Raw genomic sequence first — 13,246 nt, forward strand, 5'->3', positions numbered from 1 at the left:
CTCTTCTAGTGGATCTTCATTTTCTTTCTTATTTTTTTTTTTTTTTTTTGAGACCAGATCTCATTCCATCATCTGGGTGCGATGGTCTCATCACAGCTCACTGCAACCTCAAATTTCTGGGCTCACGCAATCCTCCTGTCTCAGCCTTTCTAGTAGCTAGGACTACAGGTACACACCACCATACCCACACCAAGCTAATTTTTCTTTTGTTAATAGAGACAAGGCCTTATCCTTGCTCAGGCTGGTCTGGAACTCCTGGCCTCAAGCAATTCTCCCTGCTTCAGCCTCCCATCATGCTAAGATTATAGATATGAGTCACCACATCCAGCCTCTTCTATCTTCTTGACATCTGTAATTCATTACTTGACTGGCTGGAGAAATATTTCACACCATTACTTCAGAAAGAGTACCTGGCTAATATAATTCTATAGCCTTACATACCTAAGGATATGTCACCTTCACATATAATGGTAACTAGTAAGGTTTAGAAATCCTAAGTCAGAACCTTTTTCCTTCAACTGTCCATATATACTGCTTTATACTATCTTCCGGCATTTAAGATTCAAGAGAATAAGTCTTGAAGCCAGCTCAATTTATTCATTCAACAAATACTAAATGCATATTTACTATGTCCAAGGCAATGAAACAGATGATGAAGACAAAATGAAGAAAAAACAACAGCCTTTTGTGTTAAATATATATTTAATTTTTGTCCCTGGTTCCTGGCACACAGCTCCTAAATCCCTTGGAATCTCCTAGATGATAAAAGCATCTTTTGTTCTAACGAGGTGTCTCTTTGATGGGCCCTTTGATAGCTTCAGGATAAAGGCTGGTCTACCATAAAAACCAAGGCATGAACAGAGGGTTGAATTTCAGCCCTAGTCCTCAACCTCTGAGAAGGTGAAAGGGGTTGGAGACTGATTTAATAAAAAATAGCCAATGTAATCAATAATGCCTATGTAATGGAGTCTCCATAAAAGTTCTAAATGATAGGGTTCAGTGAGTTTCTGAGTTGAGGATCACAGGGAGGTGATGGGAGGGTGGCATCCTTAGGAAGGGCATGGAAGCTCTACTCCTCTTCCCTCATACCTGGGCCATTTGGCTATTCCTGAGTTCCAGCCTTTATAATAAACCAGTAAACACAAGCAAGAAGTGTCCCTAAGCTCTATGAGCCATTCTAGCAAATTATCAACCCTGAGGAGGGGGCTATGAAAAAACCCAACCCACCAGCTTTATAGCCAGTCGATCAGAAATACAGATGGCCTGGACTTGTGATTGGTGTTTGAAGTGGGGGTAATTTTGTGGGACTGAACCCTTAACCTGTGGAGTTTACACTAATTCCAGTCAGTTGGTATCAGAACTGAATTAAGCTCTAGGACACCCAGCTGGTCTCCAAAGAATGGGAAATTGGTATAAGGAAAAAAAGCCACATATTCTGAGTCAGAAATGTTGTCAACTCAGGCCTATCCTCACGGACTTAACATTCTAGCTGAGGAAGATAAAAAATAATAAAGATTTTGATATATGTAATGGCAGAAGATGGAAAACAGAATGAGAGTATTTTTCTTGTACCCATAGAGGTGCTATTAGAAGCCTCCTCTCCTAGTCATGAAGGCTAGTTTACCAATGTAAATCTGCATTGCTAGTTCAGTGATTCATCAGTCTAAGAAGCAGAGATAAAAGGAACAAGCAGAAAAATACCACCTCTGTCATTTCTTCCCATGCTTGGTGAATCCCCCACACTAGAGGTCAGCTTTCTCTATCCATGGATCCAGACAATAAATAAAGAACACCAGGGGAATCGCTGGCATTGTGGCTGGAGCCTAACATCCCAGCTACTTGGGAGACTGAGGCAAGAGAATCGCTTAAGCCCAAGAGTTTGAGGTTGCTGTGAGCTGTGACTCCACAGCACTCTACCGAGGGTGACATCACGAGACTCTGTCTCAAAAAAAAAAAAAAGAAGAAAGAACACCAGGGGACATATCCCACTTCCTTCTTCCAGGTGTTACTACTGTCGGCATCACAGACAAACCTCACCAGCTTTCTGCCACTTGGAATCAACATTTACACCCCCCAATCCTATGTTAAGATACAAGAGAGAAAGAAATTCCAAGGGCCCACTGATTGTTCCTCCAAACAAGGTGCTGGTGGCACTTCAACTTGGAGCCAAAGATATTGTATTTCATAGAAGGGGCAATAAAGACTTGATGCTCTTCCAGAATCTATTCCTATCTCTACCATAATGGTTGCGTGTTCTGTGTTGGTTCCAGAAGATGTCCCTCTTACCTAGTCTTCAGAATTGGTACAGATTTCCTCCTATTTTTAAAGTCTGCTAGTAATTTCAAATGGAATGGGAAGAAGAATTAGAGCACTATTTTTATTTGGCTATCTTACTTATAAGACTTCTCAACGTTTTAAAGATTTCTGAATACTCCACTTTGATATTCTGTGTCAATTAAACTTGTGTTTTAATAATTGAATATTTTTAAAATAAACTCAAAATAATACACCCTATATGATATATATACTATTAATATATCTGTTACAATAAGGAAACTAATCACTACTTGAAAATTCTTTTCACTCATTTCAAATAACTATTTTTATATATAAACAAAGAACCTTTAACTTCTCTTTTGCAAAAAAGTGATCAACTGATAAGAAAATATTATAGAAATTCTATTAACCACCTAGACTGTAATTGCCTTGCCTTTATCACTTTGCTTGATTGTATTAAAAAATTCTTCTTTACCACACAAAGAAGAATACATACTTCCTTTCCTTTATATCCACAGCAGTCTACCTCTCATAATTTCATATTTTCATGCAGAAAAGTCTTGTGTAAGTTATTGTTAAGCAGAAAGCTGTAACAATTTTGACGGTTAGGTTTTTTTTAACTTAAGAAAAAAATTCACTAAAAAGGTACAAATGTAAACTCAAACATAATTACCTAAACATCTGATGTTTACATTCTTATATTTTGAAAATGTATATGCATCAAACAGTGTTCCTATGTGAAGCTTAATTATTTCACAATTCACATTTACATATGTAGGACACATCCCTAGCAGGGAAATAATTCGGAAACAATTACTAGACTCTAATTGCTTATATTTAAAGAAATACTTCTTTTTTTTTTTTGAGACAGAGTCTCACTTGCTCATCTGAGCTTGGTAGAGTGCCATGACGTCATAGCTCACAGCAATCTCAAACTCTTGGGCTCAAGAGATCCTCTTGCTTCAGGCTCCCAAGTAGTTGCGACTACAGACACCAACCACAATGCCCAGCTATTTTTTAGAGACGGGGTCTCACTCTTGCTCAGTTTGGTCTCAAACTCATTAGCTCCCAAGTGCTAGGATTACAGGCATGAGCCACTGCGCCTGGCCCTGAAGAAATACTTATTAACTAAAATAAAATATAAATGTTTCTTGTGCTAATTAAGGCCTTCTTTTGCTAAGGACTTGGACACACGTGAAAAACAAGTTGACAGAGTTGCATAATTCTAAGAACTAAAGAAAAGCCAGCAGTGCCCTGGGGTCCTACCTTCGGGGGGTAAACTGTAGAGCTGAGCCACAGGGCCAGTCACAGGAATAACTGGTAACTGGAAATGGAAAGAACTTTTAATTGTTGGAAGTGGCAAGCGATTTTTTGGAAAACACTTCCTCATTATCAGACTGGAGGTGTTGACAAGAGGATCAAGAGTCCTGACTGCCAAACATTCCTGTTTTTAAGAAAAGAAAAAAATGATAATAATAATGTATCTTTGGTGAATTACTGAGCCAATTTTACAATACTTTAGAAAGTAATACCTTAACAATTTTCTAGAAACGAACATCACAAAACCAATATTTTAACATAAGATAATCAATTAATAGTTTTATCTTTCAGAAGAATCTATTTGTAAATAAGAGCCTCATGTGGCAAATTGAGTAGGATTTTTCATCAAATAGTTTAAGCAAAAATCAGTAGCATCTTTGGAGTGACTTGGGAGAGAGAAATTTAGCAAGCCTAGAGCACAAAACAAAGAAGAAAATTTAAAGAAAAAAGGATTAAGTAAGAAATTTTAAAAGGTACAATAAAAGGAACATGCATCTGGCCAAGCCTTTCTAAGAACTGTATCAGTTATTACGCAAAGGCATCTCTCCCAAGTTGGCTACTCAACTCATGAAACAATAGCATGAATACCACAATTTAAGGTTTTAAGAGTTTGATCTGCTTTACTGGTAATCTAATCTTGGGACAGGATGAGGAACAGCAGTTTGAAACTGTCATATGACAATATTATTACTGACAATTGGCATGTAGATGACACTCTGATACACTATAAAATTTTCAATACACATTTTCACATATGACCTGCCACAAAAGAAAAGAAAGTAAGGTTCACAAATGTTAAGGAACATAAACAAAGTCACCTAACTCTTTCTCATATAGCAAATATCCATTGCTGTCTATACTAGGAATAGTAAAAATAAGTGCATATGACTAATCTAGGGGGAAAAAAACTACAGGTAAACATAAAATGTGTATTCTGGTTATCTTAATTATTATCATGTAGGAAGACATGAGGTATGTTCTATGTAAGACCAAGAGGGTATAGCCAAGGTAACTAGTGGCTCTCAAAAAAACAGACTTCTTTCTGTTTTATGTCTAGCCTTCTAAAAACAAAAGGGTTGCATTATGACAGTTCGATTCCCTGGAGCTGATGGGCTTCTACAGATGTTAGAAAGGATGTCACTGACTACACTGTCAAGAATGCTTACTGTTAAGATAGCTGACAGAACCACCATCTGAGCTGCAGGTTTCACTTTTGTACCATTTCTATTCAAAAGGGCTCTATCCAGCAGAGAAACACACAAACACTCACAGACAACAGAACGCCCGCCCGCTGTGAGGATCCATAGATCCTTTATGAGAAGAGCATGCAAAATCGAGTATAGCCAACTACACCTCCTAGAAAACATAGCTCTATGGAATCCCTTCCTGCTCAGGGGATGGATTTATACATGTTCCTTTTATATATACAGAAAAAAAAAAACTCACATTGCAGAGACGTACATTGACCACTTTGTCATACCGAGTCTCAGGTCACATGTGAGAAATGACTGTGCCTTTTGGTCTTAAGATTTTTCAAAATATGTACTTATAGGTACATTCTTCTGAGTGTGCACTTATTCAGTTTTCTTAAGGATCAAATCATACCATCAGTACATAATTAGAATAACAGGAAAAAATAACTCACTTGTGAAGTGTTATATAGAATTTTCATCCCGTTGGCATCAATAAATGCTTTTCTTCCCAACTTGATGTTTGTAACACTTTTTAAACTCTGTAAAATTCCTTTCCGAATGAGCATGTTTCTATGCCGACTATCATGGCGGTGCCAATCTACATAAATTGTTAAAAGCACTTGGACATATCCTCTGTCTACAGCTCTCCTGGCATTTGTTTCTTTAACAAAAGAAAATTGAGAAAGAGTACTTTTTTTAATGACCAGAGAAAGTGGTAGAATAAATCAAATTAAAAATATAATCTAAAAAATATATATTATCTCAAGATTATGATGAATTCTCATAAGTCTATTTCCCCCTCAAAAAAAAAAAAAGACAACCACATATTTAACCCTCTTTTATCCCTAACAAAATAAATATGACAAGTTTTAGAGGGCAAATTACAATATTTTCTAGAAATCTGCCCATATATTATTTCATAATTTATAAATATCAAAATCTCTTTACTAAAAGTAGAGCTAGATCTTATATATGCTTTTTTTACTAACAAAATTGTCATATATTTTTAAAAATTTATGAATATACATACTAACCTTAATTACACCAAATGGAATATATAAGCCTTTAACTTACTATGAACATGATTGTGGGAAAAGCCATTATAATTTCTGCAACTTCTATTATAAACTTTGCATTCCCACTGAAATTAACTCTATTCAGTGGTAACTCCTGGTGCAAATCTGTATGTGCGTCTCCTAAAATTAATTGCTTTAATTAGCTCACAATTATATGAATATCCATGCCATAACAAAGTGAAAAAAATTTATGAAACTTTTTAGTAAGTGAAATAAATGTAAGGGCATTACATAATTAAAAAATAGTGCTTTCCAGCTTTCTAGTCAATTAAACTTTTATTGTAATTAAAACTACATTAAAGGTTTTTTGCAAATAGTCAATTTTATTGGAGAGTAATAGAAAGAAATCCACAAATTAATCTAATTTTTATTATTTTTAAAGTATTAATATTTAAGATTATTAGCCCAAAGAAAGCGTCTTATTAAGATAGTGGCAAAAGAACCATATGATAGCAAACATCAAGCCACCCAGCACCCCTTTGGTGCAAGATAATGTGAAATACCAACCCATCTGAGGTTATTTAGTTACAGGGAAATACTAATCTTATCTTACTCTCAATTTCACCTATAAAATGACCCTGTGGTTCATAGCACTAAGTATCAAAAGTGTTCTTGGACACTAAGGTAGGTAATACAACAGTAAGGCTCCATTGAGTTCAAATGTCTGAATTATTAACAGTTTCCAAATGTCCTAATACATATCGAAAACATAACACTGAGATAAACTTATTAATTCCTTCCCAGAACTATGTTTGACATTAGAGAGGTGGAAGAAACTCACCAGGGGGAAATATCTTCCTTACATCAAGACTTTAAAACATCTGTCATGTCTAGAATGGCTACATTGCTAAGGTTATTTACAAAATCAGGTCAAATGTTCTGACCAACAAACTATAGGCATTTTAAGTGAATACATACTTTGTTTACACCAACTGAATGTCTACCAGCTCTGAATATATTTTTATTAAAATCCATTATAACTATTGTAACTCCTATTATAAACTATGTGTTTCCACTAGAATTTTCAATAGCCTAACTACCATATTTTGCCGTATATAATGCACACTTTTTGCCCAAATTTGTGAGGGAAAATAAGGATTCACATTGTAAGAGGGTAGTATGGTTTGGGACCTAGGAAGCCCAGCAGCCCTCCCAGAGCCACCAAGCCCTCCTGGTGTGGCCTGCCAGGAGCATGGGGCTTTAGTCCGAGGAGATCTGGGATCCAGGGGGAATAGGCTAAAGTGGCCTCCACCAAAGGCTACAAACAAGAGGTGGGAGGGTAGACCAACCACAGCTGTGCAGGGCAAGGTCCAAGGCCCAGAGGTGTGGAGGGTACCAGGAGCTCCACACAGGCCCCCAGGACCTGTCTGGCAACCTGCAGTGCAGACCAAGCAGCCTCAGAAGCTCCTGCCCCGCCAACCACACATGTGGTCATCTCAGCCTTGGACCCAACATGGTAGGGAAAGAAAGGCTCCCAGGAGAGAAAGAAGATGCCTCTTCCCAGGACAGAACAGGCAGCTACAGAGGGCAGCATAATCTGCCACAGGAGAGCATTAGCCTTTCCCAGATCTGTCTCTCCCAGCTAAGAACCAGCCACTTCCTTGAGGGGCATTTTCCTGAAAGTTTGGGCCAAAAATATGGGTGTACATTATACTTGAGAGCACATTCTATATGGCAAAATAGGGTAGTATTTATAATAAATATTAAAATTCTTTATGAAAGATCAAATAAGAAAATTGCCCATAATTCAAACCCAGGTGTTCAGTGACCTTTATAGAGAGTGAACAGAACTGCTTGCACCCTTTTATAATGCACTGAGCACAATTAAAATATCAGGTAAAGAGATTTTTATTCACATTTCATGTGTTCGGGGAACCAAATTCTGAACTAGCATGTTTCCTCTTCCCTCTCTAATTAAAAGACAATTTAGGTTTACTTTAGTCTACGGTGCCTAATCTATACTCTACCAACAGAACTGAGCAGCTTATCTTTCAGGACTGTGTGTGTATACATAGTCTTTGCTTTATACTCATAAATTTATTATAGAAATTAAATTTATCCTTATCAAGTAAATGACTGCTTTCTCTAAAAAAACAAGAATTTTTTTAAAAAAAGAGAATTATTCAAAAATGCCAGTTTGTTTAAAAATATGCAGTGTGCTATTAAATATAATTTTGCACTATTAAAATTTCATCCTATTTGTTCGACTGTGTCATTTGAATGATTAAATAAAAACCACAGTCATTCTGCTTGTTGATTACTTTTTTTTTTCATTTAGAGACAGAGTCTCACTTTGTTGCCCTTGGTAGAGTGCTGTTACATCACAGCTCACAGCAACTCCAGATCTTGGGCCTAGGCGATTCTCTTGCCTCAACCTCTCTTGCCCCAAGTAACTGGGACTACAGGTGCCCACCACAACGCCCAGCTACTTTTTGTTGCAGTTTGTCCAGGGCCAGGTTCAAACCTGCCACCCTACGTATAAGGTGCCAGCACCCGACTCGCTGAGCCACAGGCACCGCCCGTCAATTACTTTTTAAAAATTCTGGTAGAATACATAGCTGTTGCTTGCCCAACCCTCTCCATTAAAAAGAAGGGAGTAAAAAGAAGACTACTACTTAAAACTGAATATATCAGACTCCAGTCATCTTAGATTAACTGATTTTTATAAAATACTTGAAACTCACAAGAGTTTATTTAGAATTAATACTTGACATGAGAAATCCCAAAAATTAGTAAGGTTTAATGAAAATTAATCTACTCCACACGTAAACTATATGCCTATATCAAGAATTAATCTTCAGAGTCTGAACCACAAAGTCAAGGCCACAAAAAGTTAACCCCTGAATTGTGATCTCGGTCTACAGTTTATCAGGTAATATATGAAAATAAAGCTACATAGCTAATCTAATTGAGTACTATATATTCACTTTAAAAATAAAATTGAAAAATGTCAAACCATAGTATATAATACTAGTACCTAAGATGATTTTTAAAATTTAATATTTACTACCAAATATTAGATTTCCAATAAATTAATCATTTGCTGCTATTCAAAAATAATTCTGGTAATCCAAATTTAAGGGCAAGTTGGTCTCACCCTTCACAGTTTCTGATGAAACTACCTGTTAACGATCTTTCCCTTGGGAGCAAAAAAACATGAAGGCCACCAACACAGACCTTTAAAACTAAACATTACTGTGGTTAAACAAATTTGGCTAACCAAAGCCAAGGTTGGTTGGCTAATTTAACCAACATTAACTAATTGGCTGGGGAAATGCCAAGGAAAATATTTAAAATAGAGATATTGAGTATCTTATAGAGAAAAAATATACAGAGGTAAATAATTACTCTCTAAGGGCATAAGACACATCTATTCCAATGCTTCAATTTTGAAGATAAGGAAAATAGTGCTTTATTTTATAAATGAATTTTACTAATTTACCTTACAATAAATGTATAACAGTAATTTTTTAATATCATAAATTTGAATTTATGGCAGAAATGAATTTCTTTGATTCTCTTTGACTTTCACAGAAATGAAATTTTTAATACTAGAGCTCTAAGTTAAAATCAGTAGTTATTCAAGATATTTCTCAAACTAAAAGGTCTCGATAACATGTTAGCTTTACCTTTTAAAAATATCTTTTATTTTTCTCTATGATAGATTATAAAAATATCTTTTATAATATTTTTCTCTAACTTTACCTTTTAAAAATATGTTTTATAATATTTTTCTCTATCTTTTATATATTTTTCTCTATTATTGAGCTTTGTGTTCATATAAATAACTTAAAAATAGGAAATCAATGTGTTCTTGAATAAATTATATAAATGTATTGAACAAATTATAGCTCAAAAATCAGCATATGGCATTAGTATGATTTATATAAAATACACTGGAAGGTAATACCAACTTTGACATTTGAGTATTATACACCAACTTAATAACTATAGATGTAATCTGTATTTTCAATTTCTTTAACATAGTAAATAGAATTCTCAGAAAAATAGTATCTAGTATTTCTAGTATTTAGAAACTTACTTGATTTTAGCAATGCAGCAAGTGTGTCTAAAGCAACCCTGTCAACACAACAAGAAAACACAAACAACAACAAAACTAGTAAAATTAATCTACAATAGTAAATTCACACATTCTTTTCAGATAATTATCCTATTATCTATTACAAGATTTGCTTTTGTTATAGTTAATTACATATGGGTGTTTCTCTTATGCATCTCTCCCTTCAGCTGAAAACTAAGAAGGTAGGCACCCAAAAAAAATTTTTAAGAAAGAAAAAGAAGAAAATTAACAATTTTCTTTGCAAAAAAGACTGTGTAAGTCTTTTTGTCAGAAGTTAGATGAACAGATTAACTTTTACCCGATCCTAAAATAGTTAACAAAGGATCATACTATTATAAACAAGTTTTAACACAAAATTAAGTTCATCTAACTGCAAAATTCTATAGATACCATAACTTTCTGACTTTATAGTATTTAAGTTCTATCGAGTTACAATCCTCCTATTTATGGTCATTAACAAATGTAAAATATTTTGGAACTTGGAAGTTAAAGTGGCAGGAGTATGATCCCTTAACGTTTTTCAGCCATGAGGCACCAAAGTAAATAATGAGCCTAACTGATAACTAAAAACTCACTGCTTCTTGGAGGACAAAGAAATAGTCCTAAAAAGAGAAAGTACTTATATTTTCTCTGAATATAAATTCTCAGTGAAATCAACTGCTATTAATCAGCTGTACCAATGCATTTAAAAAGTTCTTTTAAAAAAAGAGTTACTGAAAAAATGGCTCTTACGTTCAATAATTTTAAAAATGTAAGGCACATACTGTGGTACCTCTTAGTAAAAGGTCGACAATTATAATTAATTTGTATTAAAACAATGTATGTTGCCAATTAATCATTTCACTCACCAGTAAGAATTTGTTGAATGCCTACTAGAAACCCACAGTAGCAAGTTCTTCATGAGTATAAAATCAGAAAACTTATCTCTTCCACAGATAACTTTACAGCCTACATTATTTAATAACAGTACACAGCTATTTAAAAAATACTAACCAAGAAATTAAAAGCCAAACATGAGGCAGTAAAATAAAAGTAGTATACATTCATTAGCAGTGAAGAAAAGGTAATGTGACCAGATGGAAGCAAAGGTAAAGAGTGTAACTGACTGGAAGGTTTAAGATGGGTACTAGTTCAAAGGAAATCCTGAAACAATAACCAGGACCAGGTACACAGTAAGTGCTTAACAAATACCCGGTAAGAGGAAGATCTTAATAGTAGTCACACTTTGGCTTATTGAAAAAATAAAGTAAATCTTTTTATAATAACATTTGTAAAATAAAAACAAAGTACATATTTTTTAAATATTGTAAATTCACACAACTCTTTCAAAACAATGTGAAATGTTGGTAATGGTCAGTTAAAAGTAAATAACATTATTAAATTTTCATTACACTGATTAATCATAAGAAACTTCCCATATTTTATACAAAAAAGTATACATTATAAAACTGTCTGAATAAGGATAGCTTTTAAATTGGCCAAAATTAAATATGAAATGAAATGGATCTTCCAAATGAAACTGTAATTTATGAAAACTAAAACAGAAAGGAAAACTATCTCAGCAAGACCTGACGAATACTAGACACTATTATATGCACTATATGTGTTTTCATTATTTAAACAGAGTCCTGGTCCACACAATTGGTATGTTTTATAAATAAAGAAATTACATTAGAATATAACATGCCATGGGCCACATAAAAACTCAATAATAATAGAAAATGAGGGCAGCGTCTGTGGCACAAAGGAGTAGGGTACCGGTCCCATATGCTGGAGGTGGTGGGTTCAAACCCAGCCCCAGCCAAAAACTGAAAAAAAAAAAAAAATATATATATATATATATATATACATATGGAAAATGAATAATAAAAGCCTCTTGTTGACAAAGGAAATTATAAAATCAGAAATAGCAGTCTCCCTCTGAGAAGCCACACAAGATGGAGTAACAGGAATTGAATCTATCCTATCATGATACAACTTTTAAAAAACTGGACTAACCAGAACACTGGATATCAGGCAATGAAAGAGAGAGATCAATAAAAGATGGAAAAACAAATGAGTTAGGCCCTACAATTGCCTAACTTGAGAGAGGTACCAAGCCACAGCTCAGGGAGATGTAAACTAGATAAAGCTTGGCAGATTCCCTAACTCAAGCAGGTGAATTCCCTGACTGAGGACATGGAGAGTCCAGGGAGAGCAAGTCAGTTAGAGTTCACAAGGTAGAGGAACTAAAAAACAAAGCTGTACAGGAAGAGAAGCTCAGAGATTTTCAAGGAGTTCTATTTGTGTTCAGCAAAACAGTGGTAGGTGCAAGCATATGAGTAACTACCAAAGCTGGTAGTTATTGGGGAAACTCACCCAAAATGACTGGAGAACTATGTCTGGTACTCACACAAAGCTGGAATAGTGCCTGTTCCCACCAACCAGATTGGAAACCTTCATAATTCATGAGGTAGAGCACTTATGATTCTGCCTTAGTAGTGGTGAATAATCTGTCCTAGACTAAACAGGGCTCTAATGTTATCTTAAAAGTCTGAAAAAGACTTCAAGAGATAAAACTATTTCCAAGTAACTTAACTGCATTCCAGGAAAAAAAAAAAAAAAAACCTCTAGAATATTTATAGAAACACAAAACTATCAAGGTGAAATTCACAGTGCCTGGCATTCAATCAAAAATTATCAAGCATAGGATATGCATGGTGGCTCATGCCTATAACCCTAGCACTCAGGGAGGCAGAGGCAGGAGAATTAATTGAGTTCAGGAGTTCAAGACCAGCCTGAACAAGAATGAGACCTCATCTAAAATAAAAATAAAAAAATTTGGCTCGGCAACCATAGCTCAGTGGCTAGGGCACTGGCCACATACACCATAGCTGTTGGGTTCGAACCCAGCCAGGGCCTACCAAACAACAATGACAATTACCAAAAAAAAAAAAAAAAAAAAAAAATGCCGGGCACTGTGGCAGCACTGGTAGTCCCAGCTACTTGGGAGGCTGAGGCAAGAGAATCACTTAAGCCCAAGAGTTTGAGGTTGCTGTGAACTGTGACACCCCAGCACTCTACCAAGGGCAACACAGTGAAACTCTGTCTCAAAAACAAACAAACAAAATTAACAGGTATGCAAAAGGCAGGGAGAGAAGACCCATAATGATGAGGAAAAACAAACCACTTGAAATACCAACTTGAAACGAAAATAAATGTTAGAAAACATCAAAATAGTTATTATAATTATATTCCATGTGTTCAAAAAGCTAGAAGAAAGATTAACCATGTTTTAGAAAGGCAGTTTTTTCCAAAAG

At 35.1% G+C, this 13,246-nt stretch overlaps 1 protein-coding gene across 1 annotated transcript in view; it reads right to left on the reverse strand.

Moving 5' to 3' along the window:
- The window catches only part of AGTPBP1 (ATP/GTP binding protein 1), a 185,611-nt gene that overhangs the window by 101,369 nt on the left and 70,996 nt on the right, over window positions 1–13,246 (reverse strand). Inside the window, exons 9-11 of the mRNA XM_012812988.2 lie at window positions 9,909–9,946; window positions 5,243–5,451; window positions 3,544–3,721 (exon numbers count right to left, since the gene is read on the reverse strand). Of these exons, the coding sequence (XP_012668442.1) occupies window positions 3,544–3,721; window positions 5,243–5,451; window positions 9,909–9,946 (425 nt within the window). The remainder of the gene's footprint in view (window positions 1–3,543; window positions 3,722–5,242; window positions 5,452–9,908; window positions 9,947–13,246) is intronic.

This window comes from Otolemur garnettii, unplaced genomic scaffold (genome assembly GCF_000181295.1).
Source record: "Otolemur garnettii isolate 467f Iridium unplaced genomic scaffold, OtoGar3 scaffold00006, whole genome shotgun sequence".
NCBI lineage: Eukaryota > Metazoa > Chordata > Mammalia > Primates > Galagidae > Otolemur > Otolemur garnettii.